The sequence below is a fragment of the Pseudocercospora fijiensis genome (assembly GCF_000340215.1).
Source record: "Pseudocercospora fijiensis CIRAD86 unplaced genomic scaffold MYCFIscaffold_3, whole genome shotgun sequence".
In the NCBI taxonomy this organism is placed as follows: domain Eukaryota; kingdom Fungi; phylum Ascomycota; class Dothideomycetes; order Mycosphaerellales; family Mycosphaerellaceae; genus Pseudocercospora; species Pseudocercospora fijiensis.
In genome coordinates, this window is record NW_006921534.1 from 1,143,265 (window position 1) to 1,170,005 (window position 26,741).

At 47.2% G+C, this 26,741-nt stretch overlaps 9 protein-coding genes across 9 annotated transcripts; 4 read left to right on the top strand and 5 right to left on the bottom strand.

Annotated features, from left to right (window-relative positions):
* Positions 1 to 133: 133 nt before the first annotated feature.
* On the top strand, positions 134 to 1,172 carry MYCFIDRAFT_135624 (uncharacterized protein; the record flags this gene model as incomplete). Its single annotated transcript, XM_007926337.1, has 2 exons — positions 134 to 948; positions 1,001 to 1,172. The coding sequence occupies 2 exons, from the start codon at positions 134 to 136 to the stop codon at positions 1,170 to 1,172; spliced, it is 987 nt and encodes a 328-aa protein (XP_007924528.1).
* Positions 1,173 to 1,594: 422 nt separating this feature from the next.
* On the bottom strand, positions 1,595 to 3,179 carry MYCFIDRAFT_195106 (uncharacterized protein; the record flags this gene model as incomplete). The annotated part of the gene is made up of 5 exons (XM_007926338.1): positions 1,595 to 1,683; positions 1,983 to 2,339; positions 2,396 to 2,445; positions 2,503 to 2,632; positions 2,687 to 3,179. The coding sequence occupies 5 exons, from the start codon at positions 3,177 to 3,179 to the stop codon at positions 1,595 to 1,597; spliced, it is 1,119 nt and encodes a 372-aa protein (XP_007924529.1).
* A 270-nt stretch (positions 3,180 to 3,449) lies between these two features.
* On the top strand, positions 3,450 to 6,146 carry MYCFIDRAFT_214540 (uncharacterized protein). The gene is made up of 3 exons (XM_007926339.1): positions 3,450 to 4,206; positions 4,818 to 4,884; positions 4,982 to 6,146. The coding sequence occupies exons 1-3, from the start codon at positions 3,855 to 3,857 to the stop codon at positions 5,022 to 5,024; spliced, it is 462 nt and encodes a 153-aa protein (XP_007924530.1). The 5' UTR covers positions 3,450 to 3,854; the 3' UTR covers positions 5,025 to 6,146.
* MYCFIDRAFT_210729 (uncharacterized protein) lies at positions 4,886 to 6,146 on the bottom strand. Its single transcript, XM_007926340.1, has one exon. The coding sequence runs from the start codon at positions 5,913 to 5,915 to the stop codon at positions 5,151 to 5,153; it is 765 nt and encodes a 254-aa protein (XP_007924531.1). The 5' UTR covers positions 5,916 to 6,146; the 3' UTR covers positions 4,886 to 5,150.
* A 436-nt stretch (positions 6,147 to 6,582) lies between these two features.
* On the top strand, positions 6,583 to 8,114 carry MYCFIDRAFT_133760 (uncharacterized protein; the record flags this gene model as incomplete). Its single annotated transcript, XM_007926341.1, has 2 exons — positions 6,583 to 7,198; positions 7,246 to 8,114. 2 exons carry the CDS (start codon positions 6,583 to 6,585, stop codon positions 8,112 to 8,114), a joined length of 1,485 nt encoding a protein of 494 aa, XP_007924532.1.
* A 973-nt stretch (positions 8,115 to 9,087) lies between these two features.
* On the bottom strand, positions 9,088 to 10,108 carry MYCFIDRAFT_119762 (uncharacterized protein; the record flags this gene model as incomplete). The annotated part of the gene is made up of 2 exons (XM_007926342.1): positions 9,088 to 9,744; positions 9,806 to 10,108. Coding segments are annotated over 2 exons (960 nt in total), but the record flags the coding sequence as incomplete, so codon positions are not given.
* Positions 10,109 to 18,252: 8,144 nt separating this feature from the next.
* MYCFIDRAFT_172980 (uncharacterized protein) lies at positions 18,253 to 19,399 on the bottom strand (the record flags this gene model as incomplete). Its single annotated transcript, XM_007926343.1, has 9 exons — positions 18,253 to 18,279; positions 18,338 to 18,442; positions 18,481 to 18,513; positions 18,546 to 18,899; positions 18,922 to 19,047; positions 19,091 to 19,134; positions 19,175 to 19,247; positions 19,272 to 19,337; positions 19,376 to 19,399. The coding sequence occupies 9 exons, from the start codon at positions 19,397 to 19,399 to the stop codon at positions 18,253 to 18,255; spliced, it is 852 nt and encodes a 283-aa protein (XP_007924534.1).
* Positions 19,400 to 19,429: 30 nt separating this feature from the next.
* MYCFIDRAFT_207095 (uncharacterized protein) lies at positions 19,430 to 26,738 on the top strand (the record flags this gene model as incomplete). Its single annotated transcript, XM_007926344.1, has 14 exons — positions 19,430 to 19,473; positions 19,511 to 19,533; positions 19,561 to 19,586; positions 19,633 to 19,792; positions 19,818 to 19,924; positions 19,962 to 19,994; positions 23,140 to 23,155; positions 23,179 to 23,301; positions 23,328 to 23,399; positions 23,429 to 23,503; positions 23,530 to 23,883; positions 23,964 to 23,999; positions 24,032 to 24,245; positions 24,302 to 26,738. 14 exons carry the CDS (start codon positions 19,430 to 19,432, stop codon positions 26,208 to 26,210), a joined length of 3,192 nt encoding a protein of 1,063 aa, XP_007924535.1. The 3' UTR covers positions 26,211 to 26,738.
* MYCFIDRAFT_207096 (uncharacterized protein) lies at positions 25,623 to 26,711 on the bottom strand (the record flags this gene model as incomplete). Its single annotated transcript, XM_007926345.1, has 5 exons — positions 25,623 to 26,308; positions 26,352 to 26,401; positions 26,436 to 26,527; positions 26,562 to 26,669; positions 26,693 to 26,711. 5 exons carry the CDS (start codon positions 26,709 to 26,711, stop codon positions 26,239 to 26,241), a joined length of 339 nt encoding a protein of 112 aa, XP_007924536.1. The 3' UTR covers positions 25,623 to 26,238.
* Positions 26,739 to 26,741: the final 3 nt, after the last annotated feature.

Here is a 26,741-nt window from a genome sequence, read left to right on the forward strand (position 1 = left end):
CAAATTTCGCGCCAAGACTTATATCGCATCGCGAGTCTTTCGATCCCGCGCCAGGAACAAGTCCAAGTCGACGACCGCGAATCTGAGCCCGGCGCCCGCCCTCCCTTTTTTCTCACCACCGACAACCGCGAACATGGGCGACAACTTCCTCCACCTCGCGCGTCCGCTGGCCCCAGCCGCAGTGAGCAACGCTCCACCGTCCACAGCGCCAGTGACTGTGACCGTGCAGCCACAAGCCATTTTCAGCATTCTCGACCACGCATCGCGGAGACCCGCAGACCAAGAGCGCGTAATTGGAACATTGCTGGGAGTGCGCAGCGAAGATGGCACCGAAGTCGAGATTCGAAACTGCTATGCAGTCCCACACACAGAAACCGATGAGCAAGTGGAAGTAGACATGGACTACCAGAAGCAAATGCTCGCGCTGCACCTGAAGGCCAACCCGAAGGAAGTACTCATAGGATGGTACGCAACCAGCAGCGAGCTCAACACCTTCTCCGCTCTCATTCAGAATTTCTACGGCCAACAAGGAGATGGCACGTTCCCACACCCAGCAGTCCACTTGACTGTGAGCACAGTTGCTGGCCAAGATATCAAGGCAGACACATACATCAGTGCACCAATCGGTGTTACCGCAGAGAGAGCGGCAGACTCATGTCTCTTCATCCCAGTTCCACATGACATCAAATACGGCGAAGCAGAAAAGTCAGGATTGGAATTGATTGCAGGCGCACAGGATCATGAGGACAGGTCGCAGTTGCTGCAAACCGACATTGAGACCTTGGAGCGCGCGATCGAGCAGGTGCTGGAGATGCTGAACCGGGTATCAAATTACGTTAACAACGTGCTGGATGAGGAGGCAGAACCTTCTTCAGCGCTGGGTCAGTTCCTGATGAACACACTTTCCCTCGCGCCCAAGGTCGAGGCGGAGGACATTGAGAAGGACTTGTACGTGACTATTCCCATGAACCGAATGAGCTTGAGACTGACTTCATTCCAGCAACAATCACATCCAAGACGTGCTCCTCGTTTCGTACCTCGCCAACACTATCCGCACCCAAATCGACCTTTCAAACCGCCTCGCAACAGCCACACTCAACCTCGGAGACCCATCAGGAGAAAAGAAGCAAGATCGAAAAGCTGGCCAGAGAGGCCAGCGCGAGCAACAGTAGGACGTTGCCCATCAGCCCTCTGGCAGCTGCTTGCCGAGTGGGCTGTGACTTGAAGTTCGAAAAAGTGTGTTTGATAGATTCCACAGCGTAGTGGCACTTGCATGAAATGGCTCCTAGTCGGGGACGCCTTGATCCGATGACCAAACATATGCACTCTTCTCAAGAATGTCCTGGCCCTTTAGATTCCACGATGGACTGAGTAAGAAAGCAGCCGGATGAATGAATTCGCCGAAAGCAAGGCTCCCGGGAGATCTTCGCCAACCTCTCTGCAGTTCCCTGAGTTTGAAAGTGTGCACCACCGAACCGGGTCTTTTGTTTCCTGACAAGGCTTTGAGCTGCCCCCAGTGCCTCTTTGCTCATAGTATATGCCTTTTCCATCCAAGATACGGCGGCAAGACAATCGAAAAGGCGTCTTGGCATTCTCAGCCTTGCGGCAAAGCATAGTAAGACGCCTGCTTCGAGTTGGGCTTCGTCCGAGTGACTCGAGACTGTGAGCATAGTGCCAGCACGCCTGCATGAGCCATTAAATTTGTATACAAAAATCAAGACGTCAACATCGATAATGAGTTCCATAAAGACAGTGAGAATAAACCCAAAACGCCTCACAGACCCATCCGCATTCCAATCACGTCCGAGGACATGGAAACCAGCATTCAATCTCCTGCCGAGGACCACTCTCTCCATCCTCAATTTCCGGCACAGTACAATAAGCCCCTTCCGCAGGAACATCATCAGGATACGCCTTGCTAACCGCATCATCACTACCAGTACTAAAAGTAGTAAAAGGGAAAGACACAGCATAATTCTCACCAACACCATAATAAACAAGATTAGCGCTGCCGCGTCCAGTTCCCATTTCACCCAACCGGACGATTGAGGTATCTTTCACGTATCCGCTTCCAGGGATCTGCAGAGCCTGTTGATCTTCCGTCAGTTGTGCAGAAGCATGGCCTCTCTGCTCGCCTGCGTTGTCGTATGTCCAGGCTTCGTAACTGTCGCCTGCGGTTCGGAGGATTTTGAGACGGCATTGGAGGATGTCTTCGAAGTCGTTGTCGTCGTCGATGTTTGCGAAAGAGGCGTAGCGGTTGTCGGTTTCTGGTTGGTAGGGGAAGTGGATTGGGCCCCCTGTTGTTTGGCCTCCGTAGGAAGATAGGAAGAATTGGTTCCCTGTTGGATTGATTAGTTTTGGAATGCTGCTAGACAGCTCGAAATGGTCGGCTTACAGATATCTGCGGTGCCTGGGTTTGGGGCGTCGAGGCAGAAGCCTAGTTTGCTGAGATGCATATGAGCTTACGATGAAGGTTGCAAAGGTTTCCATGATACGGCGTACCTTGTATCTGCTCCGTCATAGTTAAAAGCGATCTGATATGTGTCTCCATCATTCAGTGGTCCATCACCGACTCTGCCTGCCAGTCCGGTGCCAACACCACGTTCAAAATTTGAAAGCTGACTGCCAGCAGCTGCATGGAAAAAGTGAGCATAACGTTGATTCACTTCACTTTGAGACGACATACCTGAGTTTTGATTAGCGTCGATACATCGAAGACTATTGCGAACGGTTCCAGCCTTCCAGTCGTCTTGTTTCATCGATGCCATAGGGAATTCGTCGCAGTTGTAGTTATCTCCAAGGAAATCGTGCCATCTCTGGCTGAACGGCATTTTGTTGCAGACGCTACCATCTCTTGACCGGCAGCCAGAGTGAATGCGATTCTTGTTGTTGTCTGTGTTGGAATCGTAGGTTGCTACAAAGTCTGGCTTGACGAAGTTCATGTAGTAGCAAGCATTGTTACAGGCTTCCTCAATGGACCTTCCACGAGTTTGGGAGCCTTGTGTGGGAGGCGTACCACCGCAGAACATTGTCCATCTGCCTCGGTCACTACGCTTGATGATTCGGTCATGCTGGATATCGTGAGATCCCAAATTTGTGGTGTCTCGGGGCACGACTGTAGCGCCAGTTGTGCAAGCGTAGGCTAGGCCAAGGGCGAGTAGAGGAGTGAGAGTAATCATATCGCCAGGGAACGAGCTGCGCTGATGAGTTTGTGAATGAGAACCATTGAACGGTCAATCAAGATCGTCTTTATACAGCTACACCTGTGCCTACAACCAAGATGCTCAGCTCGAGGCCGCTCATACTTGAGACACCTCTTGCCATTCCCATCGAAGAACAGCTGAACACAGCCATGTGTCGCCATCGCACCGCATGTGGGAGCCAGAAGCCAGAAGCCAAGAAGCAGGCCGTTGATGTTTTCAGTCAATTGGTCAAGCAATCGTGCTTTTGCTGCGCTCGCCAAAACTCTCTGGAAACGGAATGATATTCTCGTTCGTACTCGCGTTCGGCATGCGATGGAACAGGATCGCCCAGCGTTCGATATTGCTTTCGTGTTTGTTGAGATTCAAAGACGAGCAGCTCCGGCCGTGAAACGAATGCAAACTTCCTGAGGCAAGAATTTCTGCCCCAGCTTTGCTTCCACTTTCCATCAGCCATTTCGTCACAGAGCGACTTGAAGTTGCACAAGGAGCTCAGCTGAAGATAAATAGCCCCAGATCCTACCTCTGCACTGCCCATTAACCTTGCGATATCTCTGAAATAGCTGAGACATCCTCCCGTCAGCGTGAGCATAGCCCATCGATTCTTCAACTAGACACCAAACCGACAAATTCATCACTTCAACAATCTCAGAAATGGCCCCCAAAGGAGTTTCGCCGCCCTTTGCACTCTTCGCTGTTGTCAACCTGGAAAAACAGGTAATCAACAAAATCCTCCAAAAAGCCAAGTCAGCTACGAGTGTCAATGATCTCTGGCTCGTATCAAGCTCTGATTACTCCGACACACCACAAAAAGTCCCCAAAAAAGTCAACACCGGAACAGACCCTCCCATCCCCTCAACCTTCCAATCCCCCTTCATAAACCACAAACTCTCGGATTTGGTCCAATGGCTTCGCTCCAAACCAAAAAATGTCGACTTAGACGAGCACTATTTCGTGATCCTGGACGCAAAAGCTGAAGGGCCGGGGGAGGAGAGTGTGGTGGTTTGTAAGATTGGGGATATTGAGTTAAAGGGGGATGGGGTGAGTTGTTTTCGGATGGAGGCTGGGTTGGCTAGTGCTTTTTTGTCGGGGATGGAGTATGGGGAGTGGGAGGAGATGAGGGAGGGGACGCGTAAGAGGGAGTTTGCGGAGATTGAGTATGGGGATTGTGGGGAGTTGTGAAGTTGAGCTGTTTTGAGTGTATATATCATGCAGAAGCCTGGATGCAATGTCGATATCAAGCTACCGTAAAGCCAGTATGGGATTTCGATTCGCGGGTTGTGGCATGTGGTGCTTCATGGCGGAGTGTGAGGTGACCGAATACTCATGATTGGGATAGGTATGAGTACTACTTCTCCACTCATCGGAGCCATTCTCAAAGCTTGATGCCCAACGACTTCCTCCCTAGCTCTACCCCCACTCAGCCGCTCGATGGCTCCCTCAGCCTGATCCTTCCACGTCCTCACCACTCAGACGAGCGGCCCGAGGTAGCGACTGTAGTGGATGACATCCTAGTTATGATGCACTATGGAGACGAAGGCTTGTGTTTCATCTGGATTCCCAAGGGAAGAGAACACTTTCTCTTCCTCGGATAATGCATACCTGTTCAAACAATAGGCAGCGTGGAGAGGCCTCACGAGCGTCCAGTTGAAAGAATCTTTGAATTCCTGGATGGAGGCTGCAGGTTTGTATAAAGTCTTTGCTTGTCTGGCAGAAACAGCATGAAGGTCGGGTGTTTTTATTTTCAAAGTTCTCTTCGTGTGATACTTATTGATATTCAGCAGCCAAGTCAGAGGCAAGGCGATGCCACACGGAACCCGTTAGACTATTTTAGCTCTCTTCATCGTACGCTCACTGTGCTCCATACGTATGCGCTAGAAAAGTTTCGAATCTTTCCATGTTGCGATGCATCTCAGGTGACTGCGATTGCTGCATTAGCGAAGGCGGAATTCAGGATTCGCAGAACTTTGCCGCTTTCTGCTTCTCCTCTGCATTCAAGTGGCTGAGTAGTTTAGCACTGGTGGAAATGTCATCGTCGAGCTTTTGAATGCGTTTCCAGCATTTCCCAAGCCGAGATGGGCCCGAGTTGACTATGTCCTTGACCTTCGTCAATACGAGTGCAGCACCTTCTACGTCGCACAGGCACAGCTTCACTTGCACATCAGTCATGCAAGCTATGGCCCGCGTCTCGGCTCGCAACAATAAAGGTATCGGAATATTCGCATCTCCGGGGTCAAGTCTTGTCAATTCTTCTTGAGACAGCGAGGGCTTCTCCACTCTGGCTCCCACTGCTGGACTGATCTCGGCCATTGCGCGCCTGGCCACAAAGCTGGCTTCTGAGTTGGGCCCATACATCACATCATAGGTTTCGACGACATCTGTGATGAGTTCGAGCGCCTCCCGACCGCGTCGTGTCAGTGCATAGATGTTGGCGAACCTTTGTTTCCTCAGAAGCGTGTCCGGATGGTAGGAGCCAAGGACTTCTTTGCTAAAGTGAAGCGCACGCTCGAGCCATCGTACGGCGGGTTTCCAGTCGCCTTCACCTCGTTCTTGCAACGCGACGCTGTCTAAAACGCGCGACTGTGCGTGCAAAATGTCAAGTTGTAGGTTTGAATTGCTCTCATACCTCGCAGCCTGGCAAGTTCGATACAAAGAAGAGTAAATGCATTCAGAGTGCCCAGAGCTGCTGCGATGCTCATGGAAGGCAAGTGTCATCCCGAGCTCTTTCGCGATTCTGCTTGTGTGCCCTCTAGACACAAGTCCATCTCCAGCGGCCGACGGAAGGTCAAGTTAATGTGCGTGCGATGCTTGGGTTGCTCGAGATGGCTTTGTCGACAGAATTGGCGGGCTTCGCTGTTATTGTATCATCAATATCGGTATCACCAATGTCAACTGCTCGGTGTACGTAGGCTGTGATGCCGCCTGATAGTCTCCCCCTCCCCCTGCTCCCACCCTCTCCCCTCCCCTCCCCCCCGTGCCTCCGATGCCTCGCGCAGTGCCAGTTCTGGTGAGAGCGCATGGAGGTGTTGTTGATGTTTGAGTGAGGTTGGAGCGCCAAGCAATGCGGGACCGACATCGGCGTATAGAAATATTGTAGCAGCTGAAAATGTATACCGCAGTCTTCTGTGTGTGCCGATGGCTCGTCTTGTTAAGCCGATGCGCCGGCGAATGAACGGAAGGGTAGGAGACAAGCGAAGTACACTAATCAATCGTCAATCGTCTCCTCACCGGCTGACCAGCAGCCATTTTCTTCCATCTCCTCCATCTCCTCCATCTCCTCCATCTCCTCCATCTCCTCCATCTCCTCCATCTCCTCCATCTCCTCTGCTCGGTAATGACTCCCGCCTAACAGACTCACCGACCACTTCCCGCGCGCCGCACAATGCAGCTGCCATGGGCGAACAACGAGAAGACATGGCCAGCACAACGGCATGCAGGATGCCCTCAACACGACGACGACGACGACGACCTGGAAGTGCCATGTCCGCCGCATACGACGGAGCGCAAACTGGTGACGCGCATCGACTTCCACGTCGTCCCGTTTCTGTGCATCCTGTACTTGCTCGCCTTCCTGGACCGAGTCAACATCGCCAACGCCAACGTCTTCGGCCTGAGCAAGGAGCTTGGCCTGCAGGGCGATGAGTACAACACCGCGCTCGTCATCTTCTTCGTGCCCTACGTGCTGTTCGAAATCCCATCCAATATCCTGCTCAAGAAGTTCAAGCCGCATGTGTGGTTGAGTCTGAACATGTTCTTGTTCGGCTTCGTGACAATCATGCAGGGCATTGTCACCAGCTACTCCGCCCTGCTCACCACCAGATTCTTTCTCGGTGTCTTCGAGACTGGCATGTTCCCGGGATGCTTCTACCTCATCGGAATGTGGTATCGGCGGTCTGAGGCCCAGAAACGATACAGCTTCTTCTTTTCCAGCACCACGCTAGCAGGCGCCTTTGGTGGTTTGCTCGCTGCTGCAATCGGCAAGATGGACGGCGTTTCAGGTAGCTCACCCTAGCTCCAACGATGCGCCCGCGCTGACTCTTCTCAGGCTACGCAGGATGGAGATGGATCTTCATCCTCGAAGGAGCACTCACCGTCGCCGTGTCCTTCATTTTCTTCTTCCTTCTCCCAAGCTTTCCAGAGCAGGCCAAGTGGCTGGGCGACGACGAGAAGGCTTATGTTGCAGCCAGGCTGCGCAAGGATCAAGGCCAATCTGCCCTCGAGCGATCCATCACCGCCAAAGATGTCGCGAACGTCTTCAAAGATTACAAAGTCATCGTTGCTGGCTTCATGTACTTCGGCTTGATCGTTCCGGCCTATGGCTATGCCTACTTCGCACCCGGCATCATCCAAAGCTACGGATACACTCCCATTCAGACACAGCTGCACTCCGTGCCTCCTTGGGCAGCAGCCTTTGGCTTCGCAATGCTCATGGCCACTATCTCCGATGCAGCCAAACATCGCTTCGGCTTCGCTGTCTTCAGCATATGTATTTCCATCGCTGGTTTCGCGACTCTCATCACAGTACATGACAACCGCCATGTGCAATACGGAGCACTATTCCTGGTGACCATGGGTACATATACCGCCATGCCTATCATTGTATGTTGGTTCAACATGAACCTCGGAGGCCACCATCGTCGTTCTGTGGGCTCTGCATGGCAAGTCGGATTCGGAAACATCGGAGGTATCATTGCAGTGTTCGCATTTTTGAAGAAGGACGCACCCAAGTACACCCCGGGATACTCGATCTGCATTGCATTCACCATCTTGAGCATTTTAGCGTGCATTATTTACGGAGCAGGATGCTACCTGGCCAACAAGAAGCGAGACAAACAAGCGATCGATCTCAGCCTGACGGAGCACGAGAAGACGGAGCTTGGCGACATGAATCCCACGTATAGGTATCTGCTGTAGATGGGAAACGAATGCAAGGTTTATGCGAGTGGACTTACTCAATCCAAGGACTCAAGTCTTGTTTCCAAGTCCCTCAAGCAATTATACTAATCGTCAGAAGAAGAACACTTTCTACATTGCGGTGCTGACTGTCTAGATTTTTTCTGAACGATCGTCCACGGCAGCTCACATCGGCGCCCGGTGACACAACTTGAGACATTGATTCTCCTTCAGCCCAGGAGAAGCTGACAACGAAGCACTCATAGAGAACTTCGAACTCCAACCTTCCCAGCTCATGCTACAAACAGCCATGCCTCGAGTTCTAGACACACCCATCACCCTCCCCCAACTCTTCTCCTACGTAGCCTCTTCGCCACCCTACCACGACATCAACCACACCACATCTCCATTCCCCGACCTCGCCGACTTCCTCCAACACGAGCTAAAATCCGCCCTCTACTACGGAACCTCCACCTTCCGCGCCCTGAAAACAGAGCTCGAGGAAACCCTCATCTCAGCCCTCCAAGAACCTAATCACCACGACCACGTAAGCCAAACCATCCCTCACGAAAATCAAAAAAAAAAAATCTCCTCTCGCTAACTCCTTTAGGCCGAAACCGTCACCCTCCTGAAGCAAATCGAAATGGGTCCGATCGCGGAAGTCGATCCGAGATATTATGGATATGTTGTTACGAAGAGCAAGTATGCTGGGGATTTGTGGTATGAGAATTGTATTTTGGGGTTGGCGAGGGGGATTAAGAGGTTGAAGGGGGAGTTGAAGAGGTTTGAGCGAGAGAGCAAGGGGAGTAGGGGTGGGGAGAATGATGATTGGTTTGTGGTTGAGAAGGAGCGGGATGGGGAGGGGAGGGAGGAGGGAGGAGGAGGAGGGGGTGAGCAGGATTCGCGACTATCATGGCTGGCCTCGTACACATCAAATTTGCAGTAGAGCCGGTCGATGCGTGAGATCAAGCCTGCTGGGAGATCTGATCTAGCATAGCTTCTTCTTAACCCATTCAATAGCACCAGGAGTCTCTTCCCACGCCTCATACAGGTACTGCAGCTTCAGCTGCATTTCCTCCTTGGAACCCATCGAGTAGGATGCGGGTCTTGCTGTCAAAGCAGACCCAGGATTTACAATAGCCGGCCAGAAATGCTTGTTGTTCTCCTTAGCCGCCTGGAACAACACATCGAGCTGACCTTCGAGCTTGTGGATGTATGGCTTCAAGCTGACTCCATTGCGAATGTCGGACATCAAAGCTTCATTCTTCGAAATGATATTGGAAGCCATCTGCTCGCGGACCAGGTCAAGAATCTCCTGGGGCAGTTTCTCCCCAACCGGACTGCGGCGCTCCAGCTCCTGGATATCGAAGAGGAGGCGTAGTTTAATAAGTGTCATGGAAGCGATGACTTCAATGCCAGCGTACGTGTGATGCATGTTCTCATGGAGTTCCTCCAGCACGTTCTCGTCCTTTAAGTCAAGGTACGGTAGGCTCATGTCACCCCAATCATAGTCAGGCTCCTCGCCAGTGGTGCAGTACCACTTGAGGAAGTCGTAGGCCTGCTGGTCTTTGCCGAGCCGGATCATGAGGGCTGGAACCATATCACGCACACCCATGTTGTCGCCGCGACAAAGGCGCAAGCAATCGTTGGCCTGTCACAAATGTCAGTTTCTTGGCTGTGCATCAATGTCGCTTCCAAGTCAAGTCGCCCACCTGATCAAGTGCCGCTTGGACTGCCTCTTTGGTCTTGACTTTCCTAAGCCCATCCAGGTACCCGTACTTCGCTCGCATGTAGCTTCGGGTCTCAATGATGCCCCAGAAATGGCCAACGTCGGTTTCGAATGGATCGCCATTTCGGAATGGATCTGGCTGGTCCGGTTCCTGGCGCAATTTGCGTTCTTCTCGGTCCATAGCCGACCGAGCTTTCTTGACCGTTACACATTGCACCTTGTGTCTAGGCCAGTCTTCGGTCTGATGTTCTTTTGAGCAGTATCTCACGACCTTGCAGCCAGCACAGGAGTTGCCTGTGCACATGGCTTCACAATACGAACATTGTGAATCGAGCAGCTTTGGAGTTGCCATTGCCATCGCGGAAAATGTTGGATGCGTGATTGTAGGATGCGAAGAGAGAGAGAGAGAGAGCTTGGAAGGTTAGAATAAAGTTTGGACTGTGAGAGCAGACGAACGCGTTCCAGGCAGTCGCGACGCGTTTTTACGTATATATCACGCGCCACCCTGCAAAAGTCGAAGAATGCGACAGATCACAGTGCTATTTTTGATTATCGAAGTGGAGAACGCTTGCGGACGCCGGACACTGCGGCTGTTCAAGTCTGCATTTAAAAAAACATTGGTTTGAGCGACACGAATTCCCAATAAGTCATGGCATTAAGATACTATTTTGGGACCGAAATTGAGACTTTCAATCGTTCAATGCCATCGCTGCTTGTCAGATCGACTATGCTGCGATGAATGATGAAAGGCTTCTTGTATACATGTATGAAGGTTGGTGTTTTGAAAGAATAGAAAGGGATGTTGTAAACAGGGAAGGAAGGAACGTAGGCGAAAGAGTGGTCATTTGGTTTGAGAGACAGCTTCGAATACTTACTGTTCAGCGAATGGTATCAACAAGATTCTTCGACGAGAGAAGTCAGCGTAGACACGTCGACAGTCTTACCAAAGGAAGACTTCCTGTCTGACTGCGGCAAGTTCGATGGCGTTTATCTCTCGATCGACTCCCGCTGCAAGGTCGCCGAGAAGTTTCTTGACCCAGCATAGATGTTGAATACTGAATAGTCAGTATTCAGAGGCTATATTCAGTGAATATGAATATGGCTTTTGGTGTATTCAGGTGAATAGTCGATATTCAGAGTGTGTTTACTTTGGCGTCGGTGGATCGGTGGATTGTAGATACCGTAGATTAATCTACCGGTACGTTATTTTCCAATCCACCTCTTTTTAAGGTAAATAATCCGGTGGATTAGAAAGACCGTGTATCGGAAGTGGCCGCCTTAGTAATGCGTATCTATCTCGTGTTCGACGTGCCGTAATTAGGCGCTAAATGAAGGTCGTTATTATATAGCAATTGCTCGAGAATAATAGCGCCGAAGAAGGCTATAACAACCGCTTCGAAGAAGACAATAACAACGCCTTCTAAGCGGAAGGCGGCGGTTACTAAGACGCCTGCAAAGAAGAGAAAGTTAGTACTAAAGGACTCGAATAAGGACAAGGATATAGGCAGCGAATTTCTAGAGGTTATACGCTAGCAACCGGAGTATAAGGTATATTTCTTAAAGGAGGTAAAGAAGCTAAAGGATAAGCAACTATTAAACTATAGCAATAGCTTCTATCTTAAATACTACCGTAGAATTGCGGCGTAAATAAGTATAAACTTTAAGCTCTATTTTAAGTAGGAAGGCTCGAAGGCTCGGTAGCGGACGTTTAAAGAGAAGTATTATCCGTATACTACTTATTTGAAGTATATAAGCGGCTAGAATAGACATCTACCGAAGCCTAGTAATAAAGAGGTTATAAATAAGCACTTCTAGAAGCATCTAGAGTATAAGCAATAGCGCGACGAGGTACCGGAGTATGCGGAAGAGCTCTTTAAGATTATTAAGCTTAATATTGCGAGCGGCTACGAGGCAGGTGTCGGCGCTAACCTAGCGTTAGACAGTAATAAGGATATAGCGGCAGACGACGATAGCGAAGGTAAGGAAATAGAGGCGGCGGAAGAGGGTAAAGGTAACGAAGTGCCGCTACTAGAAGGTATAATAGAGGCCGATCGAGCAGCGCTCCTTAAAGCCGATATTAACGGTGAATTAGACCTATCTATAATATTAGAAATAGAAGTCTAGGTGCTTGTTGCTACGCGCTATACGAAGGCTAATATTGCGAAGAAGGCAGCGGCGAAGAAATAGGCGGAGTTAGATATAGCTAGAAAGGGTAAGAAGGATAAAGACGCCCTACTTACTATTATTAAGAAGAGCCAGATTCTACTGCAATAGACCTTCTCTGCCTTCCTAAAGGCTTCTCGTAACGACGCTAAAGCAGCTCGAGAAGACGCTATTACTAAGCGAGAGCGAGAGCGCGAAGAGCGTACTACCGAGAAGGTAGAGGCTAAGAAGAAGCGTATCGAATACAGGTACGATATTAATGCTAGAGACGTTACTAATCGCCTTATAGATAAGGATATTCTATAGGGCGTTAGTAAGGCAGACCGCGCTCTTCTTGCAATAGAAGTAGGCAAGCCTAATATAGGGCATATCGCTATTATAAGGAAGTAGGTGCGTAATAAGAAGAAAAGGGAGCATTTAGATTAGTATTTCCGCTAGGTGCTATAGGATATTAAACCTAGACCGCAGCTAATTCCTAGTATAAATAACTACTATTATACTAAGTATCCGTCGCCGTCGAGCTTTTATATTCCGTATAGATACGGTCGGCAGTAGCTAGTAGTATTATTATAGAAGGGATAGATTATAATCGCGGAAGAAACATGTTTTAAGCCTATCGAGGCCCGGTTTTCGGTAGAGAGTTCTATAGGTTAGGATGCTTTTTCGTCGGAAATGTAGCTTAGGGTCTATACTATTAATTTATATAAAGGTGTTGTTACTTTTTGCTAGCAAAATCGTCGTTACGTGCGGGGTCTACATTTGTAGCGAAAGGATATCCTAACGACTCGAACTTCAATTCCAGCCTTATAATGCTAAGAATCTAGATAGCTAGACGCACTCGAATATCGAAGGAGAATAAGTAAAGCGCTAGCAATAGTTAAATATGTCGGTTTAAACCGAAAAGCAACGAATACGAACAAATCTTACTAAGTTCCTTATACAATTCGATTCCTGCCTATTCGCTACTATATTAGTAAACTATTCTACGACTTCTGCGATTCTCTATAATTAAAACTCGGCCTCCTAAACCTCCCTCTCGTCCAAACTATAGTCTTCTAGGTATTGCCCGTAATCGTCCTATATATTCTGCGCAAAGGCTTTACGATAGCGCTAATGTAGATCCTTATTGTCGGCGGTAACGCCTGCCAATTCGTCGTCCTTATTAACCTCCGAAGGGTAGACTATAGTAACTTTAGGCTTACTAGATAAAGGCTGTTATCTATAGCGAAGGATGAAGTTATAGAGTACGAAGCAGGATATAATAAACCTAGACTGCGAGCGCATCGAATACCGCTCGTAAGGGCCTTATTTAATAATATAGAAGCGCTTCTATATTATACTAAACAATCGCTTAACTACATTGCGAAGCTAAGCGTAACGGAGGTTATATAGCTCTTCCTTATTAACTAGACGCCTACTAGCAGCGGCCTGTTCTCGAAGGTAGTATCTAGTCCTTTTATATAGTACGAGAAGCCTCTTATCCTTGAAGGAATAGCCGCTATCTGCTAAGTACTTCTTGCTAGCAGGAACGATAAAGTCCTTCGAATACGCCTTCTTTAATACCTAACTATTATTTCTAGCGCCCTCGTAACCGACAAGAGTATAATAGACTACTATATCTAAGCTATAAGCCGCTATTATATTCTATGCGATATAGTTCTTCCTATAGCGATAAGGGCCTTGCTAAGACTATAGTACACTTACCGGAATAAGGGTGCTATCTATCGCTCCTACAACGTCCGCGAAGTACTTAAATTTGCTAGCATCGCGGCTACTAATTAGCTTCTTATAAGGCGACAGGTCGTCCGGCAGTCGTACGTATTCGTCGGTAAGGTAACAGAGCGCAATACTAACTTCTTTTAACACCCGATTGAACGTCCGTATCGAGTGCTAATAGAGCCTTCTTAGGTCCAATATCGAGCGGTTATAGTATACGAAGTCTATATAAATTATTACCTTCTTAGCGACCGTTATATCGTTCTTCCTTCTACGACATCGAACAAGCGCCTTCTCGTCTAATTCTTTAATCAAACTCTTTAGCACCGGCTGCCTTAAACCTGTTATATCATAACTCTCCTTCGGCGGACTATATAGCACTCGAAACACCTTATATCGACCCTTCTTCGCCTACGTAAGCGTCTATACTACGCCCGCTAGTTTATACCATTTCCTACGCTATTTCCGCCGCAGAAGGGCAACGAGTGTCGAATTCTAGTAGCTAGCTATTATACAAAGCAACATACCGATCCGTTAATTACGCGCCCTCGAAGAATCTATAGCAATAGTAAGAGATAGTAATAATAATAAGAATATAGGCAAAGAGATAGTATTTCTAGGCAAGGAACGCGTATAGCGCGAATCTACCGAAAACGCGGTTTGAAAGTGCGTTTTCGGTAGACGTATACACCTACTGAATATAGCATACCGCGCTCGGACGGCGCTATAGTAATTAATTACAATCTACCGACAGTATCCACCGGAAAACAAGGTAAACAAAGAGGTGGAATAGGTAGTAGATTGTAACCGGTAGAAAATCCGGTGGATTGCGCTATATAACTAAATCTACCGGCACTAAGGTAAACACACTCTCAGTCTTCCGCGGAGGTAGATAGATAGATTAATAGCTACTTCTACGTCGTTGTCGCTATCTATTGAGACTAATTAATACTATTATTATAGATACTATTATTGTAGATACTATTGTTGTAGATACTGTAATAATAATACTATCGATATATTACTACAAGGCGCCTACTATATAGTACTACGTATCTAATAAGTCTTCCGCCTTATCTTCTTTAATAGCACTATTATCTATTACTAGTAATATAATACTAGCCTTCTACTATTGTTTAGAAGGCTCTATTATACGCACTGTCTTACTATCTAGTTAGCTTCGGTCCTATAGAATAGTACGCCTTACTATACTAAAGGTACGCTCGCTCTCGGCGGATATAGCGAAGGCGGATAAGACGTCGATAGCAAGCCGCGATAATAAAGGCTACGCCTGTCGCTAAGCTAGTTATAGCTACTATTGTAATAGACCTATTCGGACGTCGTTGCTACTGCTATTTTAGATAATAGGCAATAGATACGGAGCGGTATAGACGAAGCTATTAAACTCGTTCTTAACCGTATCGATAACCTCCGCGGCTAATTGCTACGACTCGAAGCTAGTAAGGTCTATAACCGCTATAGTAGTAGTTAGTTTTGCTAAGGGCTCGTACCTGTCCTTATATTCTTACTATAATACCCTCGCTCTTGCTATTACTAGCTCTAACTAGTTAGTATTCTTTACTCTAGTCTAGCGCTTCTAAAGCTAGGCAAGTCGCTTTAAAGGGTATAGCAATAGGGCCGCTACGTACGTACCGGATTTATCGATAAGTTAGTAGTACTTATTAAATAGGTGCTAAGAGACAATAATAGACTTCGTAATAGCAGGTCTATACTTATATAGCTCGAGAGACTTCTCGTAATAGTTAACGAGGTATTCTATAGCTTCTTAGAAGCTATCTAGTATATAGTTATAGCTCTATAGGCGTATTGTAACCTCCTTAAATAGATATAGGAAGTTGCGAGCGTACTTAATTACTATCTAGTCGGTTGTAGTTAGTTCTACGTCTTATAGTAAAGGCTCTCGTACGAATAGAAGGTCTAGTATTGGCTTAGCTTTAATAGCCTCTTCTATAAGCAAGAGCTAGCTATTCTACTAAGTCTTACTAGGTATCTTTAGCACCGCTGCTATAGTAGCGGCTCTAGCTAAGAACTTGAATATAGCCTATATAATATCGTCTTAGAGGCGGAGTAATAGGTTGTATAGCTTCTATATAGTCTCTTGCTTAGTAAACGAGGCTATATTAATATTAAGCTATATAGAGACGGAGATATTGTCGTTACTAGCAGTAGCGGCATTGTAAGCAGCTGTCTATTGCTTAATAAAGGTACGCTCGTTGTTCTTTGCCTTCTCGAAGGCTATCTCCGCCGACTCTTAAGACTCCGAGAATATAAAGGCTTATATAGCGAGGTTAATAATATATCTAATATAGCGAAGCCGGCGTATCTTCTCGTACTACTAAGTAATACCTTCGGAGCGTAGAAAGCGCTCAATCTTACGCATTAACGTATTATTAGACGTAACGTTGTCGCTTATAATCTAGCTAATATTGTTAACAATATTAAACTGCTTAAAGGCTTTAATAAGAAGCTATATAAGCTCGGCTCTAGTATAGCATATAATAACGATAGGAAGGTCGAGAAGTACTTATTATAGCTTGCTATCCTTATCGACGAATTGGCAGTTAATAGCTTAATAGTACTTATAGCTATATTGCGACTTCTAGGTGTCTATATAAAGGTAAATATAGCTAATAGCTATAGAGAGGTATTTTACTACTTAATAGCGCATATAATAGAAGAGGCGGAAGACTCGTAAGCGGAGCGAAGTATACGACTATAGGAAGACTCGTAAAGCCTATAGATTAACGGCTAATATAATATTATAGAAACTAGCGGAAACTAGCTTATTAAAGGCTATACTCTGCTCGGAGGCGAAGGCAGCGAGAGCGTTACGATATTACTGTGTTTTAGCTACGTTACGTAGGATTGAGAGTGCGTATTCCTCTTAAGAAGATGCCTTAGTAAGTACTTAAATTGCTATACTATCGCGAATATCGGCTTACTTCTGTCTCGGCGGCTCCTTGCCTTTGTATTTGTTAGTATATAAGCTATACCTTCTTATTAAATAATAGTCCGCATTGCTTATCGTACTATACTATAGACCTAAGTCTAGCTCGAAGGCTGTTTTGTAGCAATCCTCGAATATATAGTACTATACCTTGTATCTATAGTTATCTATATACTCTACCTCCTACGGATAAGGTTCTCTTATATATACTAGTATTTTAGGATCCGCCGCTTTCTGTCTTGTCTTCTTGCTTCTAGGTGCCGATAATAGCTTTAGTACTCGTAGTAAAGAAGGTGTCGAATGTTGTATAGACTCAGTCGACTGCGTATTAGTAGAGGGTATTTCGACTAGTGTCGGATTTAGGACCGCTTCGAGGTCGCTATCGCTTTTATAGCTAGCGCTATCGCTACGCTTACGTTTTTGAGGTAGGTCGTTTTCCCGTTACGAAGCCTAGCTATTTAGCAAATTTTCTTATGCTTTATATATTAATTTATAAATAGTACGGAGGTTAACTATAGCGGTGTTTATCGTCGAGGTATAGTTGTTAGTATAGATTTAAGAATTTTGAGTTTACTAAAGCTATGCGGCCGGAAAGGCCCGCTAGCGGACCGCTCTCGGTTATACTCTCCGGATACGATTATTAGGCTACGTTAAGCCTTATATAACGCTATAGGACCCTAGATAAGCAGCAATAGCATATACGGAAGCTACTAATACCTTCTATATTCTATCTTCTTTATTTATAACACTACTACTACTACTAATATACTCCTTTGCTATCGCTATTGCCGCTAAAGCGTTACGAGCGCGCTACGTAGCGAGCTCTTTCTTTAGCTTATATTCCTTACCGCTATATAGTATATATAGGTTACAACTATACGGATCCGCGAATCTGAAGTGCCTCGCCTTCTCTTCTACCCTACGAATACGGTCGAGACATACCTCGCAACGACAGTCCCTCGGATATACTAGTATATAGTTGCCCTTCTTCCGAATATACTCGTCGAAAGCCTCTACCTTCTTTAGATAAATATCGAGCTTAGTATTCTTCGCAATTATCCTATATTCTACGGCCTTATATCCCTTCCTAATCTCCTAGCGTTGTTCTAGCAACCGCTCTATTACCTTATACTAAGTGTTTATCTCGGCTCGCTATTTCTCGAGCTACTCTATCGCCTTCGACGTCTTCCTCGGATTCTTACGAAGCCTCTTCGTAATAGGCTCTTTATCTTCTTTAACTAGTAACGGTTTACGCTTAATAGTAGGCTCGGTCTTAATAATAGGCTCTTAAGTTGTTAGTAGCGGCAGTATTAGTAGCGGCAATATTAGCGACGATATTAGCTTAGGTTTAGACTCCGAGTCTAATAGCTAATTACGAGTTAGCACTACTACTACTAGAATAACTAGTATTATTACTTATCTACCTCGATTACTTCTACGCGCTTCGTACCTATTATTGTCTAAAGAAAGAGCTTAAAATACTACAAAATTGAAAATCTATATAGGATCTATATACGCCGACGTATAGCCTGCCTAAATATAAATATACCTACTATTCAGTCCACCTATATTCAAGATCATATTCAATTGAATATAAATATATATTCAAACTGAATATTCACAATTCAACATCTATGTAACCTAGCCGTAGGCCCATAGGCTTTTGACGCCATAAAAGAGAGTATCAGTCTTAGGATGCCAAACAATAGGATCGACTGGTATAGCAGGAATCTCCGGCACACCGAGGACCTCGTAGAGTCGCTGGTCGTGGAACTTGCAGCCTTGGAACAAGTACGAGGGCTTCTCGGGACCTTTGAAAGCACGGGGGTCGAATGCTTGTCCATCTTCAGCGATTTGCCGGTGGAAGTCCGTCGACAATGCGATCGTAGTACTCGGCCATGGTTTCCTGAGTGATGCCGTACTTGTCGATGCCGCCGTTGGGCCAATCTATGAACGACTTCTTGGTCCACGGAAGCCATCGTATCTTGTTATCGTACTTGGCGCGCCAGATTTTAGCCCAAAACGGAGTATTCTCTATCAAATCATGTTTATGAGCGTGCAAGTTGCCAAGGCAAAGAGTGAAGTGGAACAGGTTTTCGTAATCGAATTCGTCCCACTCGCGAGCATACAGGAAAAGCTGAACGACTACCTCTGGGTCGGATAAATCTTCTATCACGTTGGCGCTGCCGCGAACCCGATAGAGTTGTGCGAACAGAGAGAGAAGATCTGCCTTGTCAGGATCGAAAGTGAACATCGCCGCATGGTGTGCGTGGACAGCCATTAAGGCTTCCGAGGTTGGATGACAAGTGAGTCATATATTGAACCTGATTTCCAGCGCAGCATCTAATAGCGCGTTGCCTAGATTCAAGCGTTTGCTGCTTTGGTCTAGAGGTATGATTCTTGCTTAGGGCTACAGTTCACTATATGTACATACTCAGTCACGCTCCAAAATTCGAAAAATCTTTCTAACAAGCAATCAATAGGCAAGAGGTCCCAGGTTCGAACCCTGGAAGCAGCCTGTCTTTTGCTCATCGCATTTTGATGTTGGTGGATTTTTTTTGGCCAGTTTGACTTGATGCTAGACTGCACGATCCAACCCAACGTACTCTGCAGTGCCGAGGACAGTATATGCTAGTTGCTCCCAAAGTTGAAGATGTTTGACGATGGACTCTAATGTAGGAAGTGTATTATTTCGCGTGTACCCACTTTCAAGATCATGTATGAACACATCATGTGTCAGTGGGCAACTTCAGTAGTGTCATGGGCGGAGCTACCTCGTTTTACATGAATCTCATCTCCAGCAGGTGAAGAACGGGCGGAGTTGGATGTGTGCTTTGGAAGACGCGAGGTGGATGTGGTTGACGGTTGAAAGCGTTCGTAATTTCCGATAGGACCGGGATGGCAGGCCGTTTGCAGCGTGCATCTCCGCCGGTCGCTTTATTAAGGCAAATTCAAAAGTGGAGCGTGCCAGACGCGTAGCACGGCGGCAGAAGAAAGAGGAATTGCATATTGATGTCCACGGCGAGGATTGTCCAAGTTTCGAAGTGGTACACTTGCGCAAGATGAGCAAAAGGTCATCAAAGCGAGCGACGAATGGTTTCGTGTTTCGTGCAGGCGGGAAGAGTGCATGTCTTGCATGTGCCGTGAGTGACAGTGATTGGCCAGCGAAGGATGCATCAAGCGGGCAACGGGTTCCTGCAGCACGGCCAACATCACGTATCCGCAGCTGAATTGGAGGCAAACGCCGCTCACTCCGTGAGCAGTCTACACCTATCTACAAAACTAGCCCTAGAACCAATACCTATCTGCAAAATGCCTACAGATCGTGCAGGCAGTTATTTTATATAGTTATCTTAGTATCTGCCCGATTCTAGGTCATTCTAACGGTGCTAGAGCGTTCTATAATTGTATATAGTAAGGGTGTTGTTATATAGTAGTATAAAGTCGCTTTTAGGTCGGCTTTATAGCCTACCGAGTCGACCCTTTACCCTATATTTATAAGACAACCACATATCGTATGCATATAATTTTTATATTATATAAAAGCCCGGAGTAAGTAGATTGAGACTATATATCGTATATATCTATATAGTGTTAATATAGCTAGTGTTTAGTAGATGCGTAGAAAGTCGGTATATACGGCTTTAGCGGGCGTAGCAGGCATAAATCTACTACTTTCTACTTCCTATACTAATACGAGAGATTAGCTCGTTCTAGTAGTATATCTATATATTAAGAAGCATTAAATAACGTAGTTATAAGGCCTATTAATCATTATCTAATACTTCCGGTAGCTCCGTATCCTCCTCGAGTAATAGATCTAGTACCTAACCTAACCCTATCTCCCCTTCTATCTCGTATAGCTGCGACTAAGAGCTAAGACCTATAGACTGTATATACAACACCTTATTGTCGCTGTTAGACTCTTCTTTAACAAGGTCTTCGGCCGTGCGTTGCCTCTGTATCTCCTTAGCAAGCAAGGTAAGGTCCTTTAGCCTTATTCTTAATAGAAATAAGGACCTATAGTGCTACGAGTCTAATAAGTCTTCCTTATTAGACAGCGCTCGGTCGTCTACTTCTATACTAATTAGCGAGTTGTTATTCTCGAAGAAGGACAACTACTAGCTATAGCGACAACTTCTATTAAAAGTGGCTTCTTCTATACCCTTATCCTTTGCAGATAACTAAGCCTAATTGCTATCTTCTAGTAATACTCGTTAGTCTAATAGCAACGTATCTACTAGTCTAAACCGAGCGGCCTTCTTCCGGCGTAGTAGCTTCGAAGGTATAGCAGTAGCGAAGTAAGGATATAGATTACTAATAGACTCGTTGCTACCTATTAAATTAGCTAATTTAAATACTTTCAATAGAGCCTTGTCTTCTAAGTTGTTAGGTAAATAGCGGCTAGCACTAGCGCTATATTTGACTAGCCTTAACTCGCGCCTCTTAGGTTAGAAGACCTTCTTAATCGGACCTTGTTTACAATAACTAGTAAGCGGTCCGGTCTTATAGATACTACCTAGAAGCAACGGTAGAAATGGCTTAAGTAGTAACTATAAGGTACGCCTAAGAAGGGGCTTCTTCTTATCCTTATTGCGGCCTCTTCTAGTTACTATAGTGCCGATTGTCTTCCGCTAGCGCTTATAATAGACCTTCTACTGCTTCCTTGTCTTCGCCGCCTTGCTATTAACTAACTTCTAAGCCTTCTTAATAGCTGATAACTCGCGGTAAGCTATCCGCGACTAGACCTTATAAGTATAGGCTATTCTAATCTTCTACTGTTTGCCGGTATTAGCTTTCCGTACCTTGCGTACCTTAGCAGCTATCTCTATCTCTAAGAGGTCGTAAAGGGCTTATACTCTAGTATTAGCATAGAATAGCACCGAAGACGTTACGCCTTCGAGAAGACCTTGTATTAGTAACGATAGCGGTCTATGCCTGTTTAATTGCTCGTTAAGTACGTTAACCTGTCGCTTTATAGTACGGATAGTTAAGGCTAGATTAAATAGGCTTATATCTACTAGAGGCGGCAAATCTAGTAGGTGTAAGACCTCGAACAGCTTACCTGTTTCGTAGGCCTCGCAGAGCCTATCTAGGTCCTGCACTAAGAGGTCCGCCTTCTCGTTAATTTTACGCTTTATATAGGCGACTATATACGTGCCGTACTCGTCTCGGAGGAAGTCGAGCGCTCGTTAAGCGCTTATAGGGGCAATTCTAGTCTTCCGGAAGGCCGAGCGAATGTTGTCGCTTTTAAAGGTCTTCCGCCGGATAGTATTAATAGCGTCTATAAACTAAGTTACCCTAAATTCGCCTATACCGAGCCTAGTATATTGTATTACTGCCTAGCGGTAGTAGTGCTTATAGACCTAGAATAAGACTATATCTAGTAGCTATAGGAAGTGTAAGGTATATAGTAGAAGGGTAAAGATTAGAATGCGGTGTTTCCGAGCGAAGTTAATAAACTTAAAGAACTCGTAGCTTCTAAAGTTGTCTATTATTAGAAGCCGATATTAGCCTTTATTAGTAGGCCTTATTAACCTCTCGAAGTGCTTAATCTAGTAGAAGGCAAACTCGTCGTTTAAATAGCTACTATCTGTTATACTAACAAGATAGTATACTAGCAACTTATTAAACTAGTGTTTAAGAAGGACCTTGCCTTGTACTAGCAGCATTGGCTTAATAAAGGCTCCGTAGGCATTTACTGCTTCTACCGAGGTTATATGCTTCCTATTAGTATTAGTTGCCGCCTATAACCGCCTCTTTAGATTTATTGTAACTACCTATTCGGCGCCTCTAATGCTAATCCGGAAACCTGTCTTATCTATATTCTAGTAGTTCTTAAGGCTAATCTTATAGACCTATATTAACTCGTATAGCTTATTAAACTACGAGCCGATAAACTAAGGGTCGTATACTTCCTTCCTTACTAACTCGATAGGCTTCCTTTTAATCTCTTTAATATTATACTTCTTTATCTACCTTTTATACTACTTACTACTTAATAGTACTAGTATTTTACCTTCCGGAAGTAACCGCTTTAATATTAACTTAGCCGTAGCGCGAATAAGTAACGTTAGTAGCGACAGGTCTATTAATTCTCGAGATCTATAGTACTCGATAAAGGCGATAGATTAGGCTTCGGAGAGGCGAGAATGCGACGATTTACGGTCGGTACGGCTCGTATTGCTATTATATCGTCGATATAATCGATAATAGATATCGTTATAGTAGTGTTCGTTATACTATCGTCGTAGGTTAACTAGGCGGTAGTATGTGTATTCAAACTCGCGAATTGCCGCTATCTAAGTAGCTACTCGAGTATCTTTAGTAAGGTTTATAGCTATAGATTTATAGACGGCCTTCCGTACGTATTTCTTCGACTTCCGCTTTCCTAATAGTATTGTAATAGTATTAAATAATTAAATAAAATGGTCTATATATGCTATTGCAGATAGGTGTTGGTTGCCAAGGCTATTTTGCAGATAGGTGTGGACCGCTTACGAAGTAAGCGGCGTATGACTCCACCAAGCCGCGGATAGATGGCGCATCGCCTCGCACAGAACAGCGGTGCGGTGCGGTGCGGTACAGCCACGGCCGCTGCCAGATGCCGAGCAGGCCAGCGACAGCGACAAGTCAAGTCGTGCACTGCTGGCATGAGGCATGGCGGTCGACAGCGGGCGGGCGGGCGGTGGCGGTGAGGCGTGCTGGGTGAGGCAGAGGCACATGGTAGGTGTAGTAGATTGGATGAATGAGTGTGAGATGAAGAGACCAGGATTGCTCATGACATGCATGCATCATGCATGCAAGGCCCACAAACCCTGATTCAGAATCGCAGTCTGTAAGTTGCGCGGCGAGGCGAGGCGCCGCTAGCGAGCCACGGGAGCCGCCATTCCCCTTTCCTCTGTCGTGCCTTTCACGTCGCATGCTGGCCGCTGCGGAGTCTCGAGTCTCGACGTCCCCTTCTGCATTCCTTTGCACGCATGGCCCTCACCACCACGACACTCGTTCAATAGCACCGCCAACACACCACACCCCTCACCGCAGTCATTCATTCACGACACTGTACATATCGACGACGCTCACTCAACCACGCCCACGCCCACGCCCGCGCCCACGCCTACGCCTACGCCTACGCCCTCCTGAAACGAAAACACTAATTATCGCCCATCGCAAACCTGAAGCACGCCGGAAACAACATCTCCTACGCGATCGACGTCACTATTAGCCCTCCAAAACATACTCCTTCACCACCGACACCTCGCATATACCGCCCGACACATTGTCAACACACCAGCTGCATCCACCGCGCGGCTTCGCTGCCGAGGGGGTGGTGAGGGAACATGTTACTACCATTTGCGCAAGCCGACCACATGGGCGAGCAGAGCGACAGTCTGAAGCGCGCACTTGACAATGGCGCCTACGGACTGTGGGAAGTCACGAGAACTTTGGTGCAGCGCGACTCTTCGTCATCCGACAGCTCAAGTAGCACGTGCAAGCCCGGCAATGACAGCAACAAGTGCGTGACTCCTGCATCGGTGCAGAACACGCAAAACATAGCCATTATCCTTGGTGTCGTGTGAGTATACGCCACGAGGGAATCCCGCTCAATATCTGCTAATCACACCCTTTCAGCATCCCATTATCATGTGCCATCGCAGTCTTGATCTTCTTGCACCGCAGGCTGCGGAGAAAGCAAAAGCATGAAGACATTCACGACCCGCACAAGTCTCTCGACTTCGGCATGGAAGGCATCGAACCCACCATCTCGAAAAACTCAAAGAAGTCCAGAAAGGGCCCAGAGATGAGTGCCGTCAACCTCAACGGACGACCTTCGCGGCGCGGACAGGGTCTGTCCATGGACATGGGCATGAGCATCGGCAGTCCCTATATGCTTCCACCAGCTCTCCAAGGCTCTCACGAATCCATACACAGCATGTCGAGGATGCGTGACGAACATGACCCTTATCGTCCTGTGACACTCATGCGCCCATCGACAGACGACGGTAGCATTCACAGATTTGGCCGCTTGAATGACGACAAAGGCTCGATATACTCTGCTACAACCAGTCATTATTCAGCAATGCCTGATCGCGACCGTGCCGGTCTGCTGGCGAATGCTCGACCGATGTCCCAATCCTTTGGCAAGCGCACCGACTCCTTCCGCACCGACGCAACCTCTCCTTCAGATACCGCATCGCCATCCGAGTTTCCTCTCCGACAACTGCACAGCGCCCGGCAACCCAGTCTACCGCCCGCTCGCAAGTCCAGCCTGGACAAGCCCTTACCAGAAATCAACGAGAAGGACACTTCGCCTTCGGCCCCGCTAGCGATGCCTGCCATGCTCGAGCCAGCGGCTAAGGAGCTGCCTTCTCCTCCACCGAGAACTACCTCCTCGACCACGAACTCATCATTACTGCCACCTCGAGGCGACTCTATGCTGACCACCTCCGCAACTTCTTCTATGCCTAGCCGACCCGAATCAAGCAACTACGGCGACGACGAACCTGGCATGCCATCTCACCTTACTGTCACCATCCACGAGCCCATCGACTCACACTACGACATTGATCCCGCCATGATCTACACGCGCTATTCTGACGAGGTCGTCGCTCCTTCCCCAGAACCTGACCACGTCTTGGCACCGAAGCCAATGCCAGCTCAGAGGCTTTCCGTTATGGGCCTGCGACCCCTGCCGAAAGAATTGCCAGACGACACTCCTGAGGTCCGAGCGAACAGAATTCGTTCATTCTACAAGGAGTACTTCGATGACAGCAAGCAAAACCCGACTTCAATGATCGCACCACAAGGCGCCTACTACGAAGACGACGACTACGGCGGCGTCCTCGACGGCGTCATCTACGATCCTGATCAAGGCGGTTTCTTTGTACCAGGTGCTAAGCCTTGGGCACAAGGACCTGCTCGGCGAGCGATGACTCCACCGCCTCGCTCCAGACCGAGAGTCAGCGGCAATTCCACGCTCAACTTCCACGACAGACACGCATCTACCCTGTCTGGTGGTCGACCACGAGGCCGCTCTGTGCCAAAGAAGAAGTTGCCGCCGCCAGCAGCGCTCCACAGCTTGCCAACACCTCACAAGCTCAGAGAAGAAGATGTGGTATACAGCCCCATCGACTTTGCTCCTCCCAGCTCATTCCGTGAGTTTCAGAACGGCAGACGACCAGATTCGCCTCTCGGGGTAGCAAGACCTTACAGCCCCAGTGTGCGAGCTTTCACACCACTGGCATCATCTTTCGAGAACTTGGCGGTGCTTCCATCGCCACACGATCTTAGGAAGTCGGGTACATTCACAGCTTTGGACTTTGCACCACCATCTAAGCTCCGGGACCCAATGTTGTCACCAAACGACGCGGGCAGCATTCGCAGCGGTCGCAGTGCAAGATCTGGCATTTCGGCGATGCAGTCACATGCTGTGCGAGAAGGTGCCTACCGCGTGTCTCGCATTCCCAAGGAGATGGTCACTACCAAGGAAGATTTGGCTGCACAGCTCAGGCCGAAGATGAGTATGACAACACCGGCATAGACGGTCTCATTTACGACAACTAACGACCTCAATTTTCATCGGACTCGGGCGCATCGTGACGACCACCAGCCCCGCGTAGTGCACGCGGAAATGGCTGCCTATTTTGATTCTGACACTGTTCCAATACTAGATATTCCTCACCGGCCGGCAGAACTGCACATACACTCGGCTACCAGTATCTGGAAATACATCTAACATTCATTGCGTTCTCGTCCCTCCTTCAACAACAGATTTGATCACAGCACAATTGGCATTTTGAAACGGCAGTGAGGGTGTGAAGGGTAGCATGGTCATTTGATCATCTTTAGGAGATGGATCTTGGCATGCATGTGGAAATGGGCGGCGTCGAACTATAGAAAGGGATCTGTAATGTTTGAGGAAAATCTCTGTAAACATAGACTTGAGAGCGTGGCGATGGCTCAAGTCTTGGTGAAGCACAAGCAGCTGGTGTGAGCGCCGCTGAAAAGTGTATATATTGCCACTACCAGGCACAAAAGCCATCGTCGAAATGAAAGAGTGGAAAACTTGACC

Excerpts from the sequence above, each read along its gene's own strand:
- MYCFIDRAFT_214540 (XM_007926339.1), top strand. The coding sequence starts at position 3,855 with ATGGCCCCCAAAGGAGTTTCGCCGCCCTTTGCACTCTTCGCTGTTGTC. Across the intron at positions 4,207-4,817 it reads GGAGGAGAGTGTGGTGGTTT|GCAGCGTGGAGAGGCCTCAC; the intron begins GTAAGATTGGGG and ends TTCAAACAATAG. Across the intron at positions 4,885-4,981 it reads TTCCTGGATGGAGGCTGCAG|CAGCCAAGTCAGAGGCAAGG; the intron begins GTTTGTATAAAG and ends ATTGATATTCAG.
- MYCFIDRAFT_210729 (XM_007926340.1), bottom strand. The coding sequence starts at position 5,915 with ATGACACTTGCCTTCCATGAGCATCGCAGCAGCTCTGGGCACTCTGAA.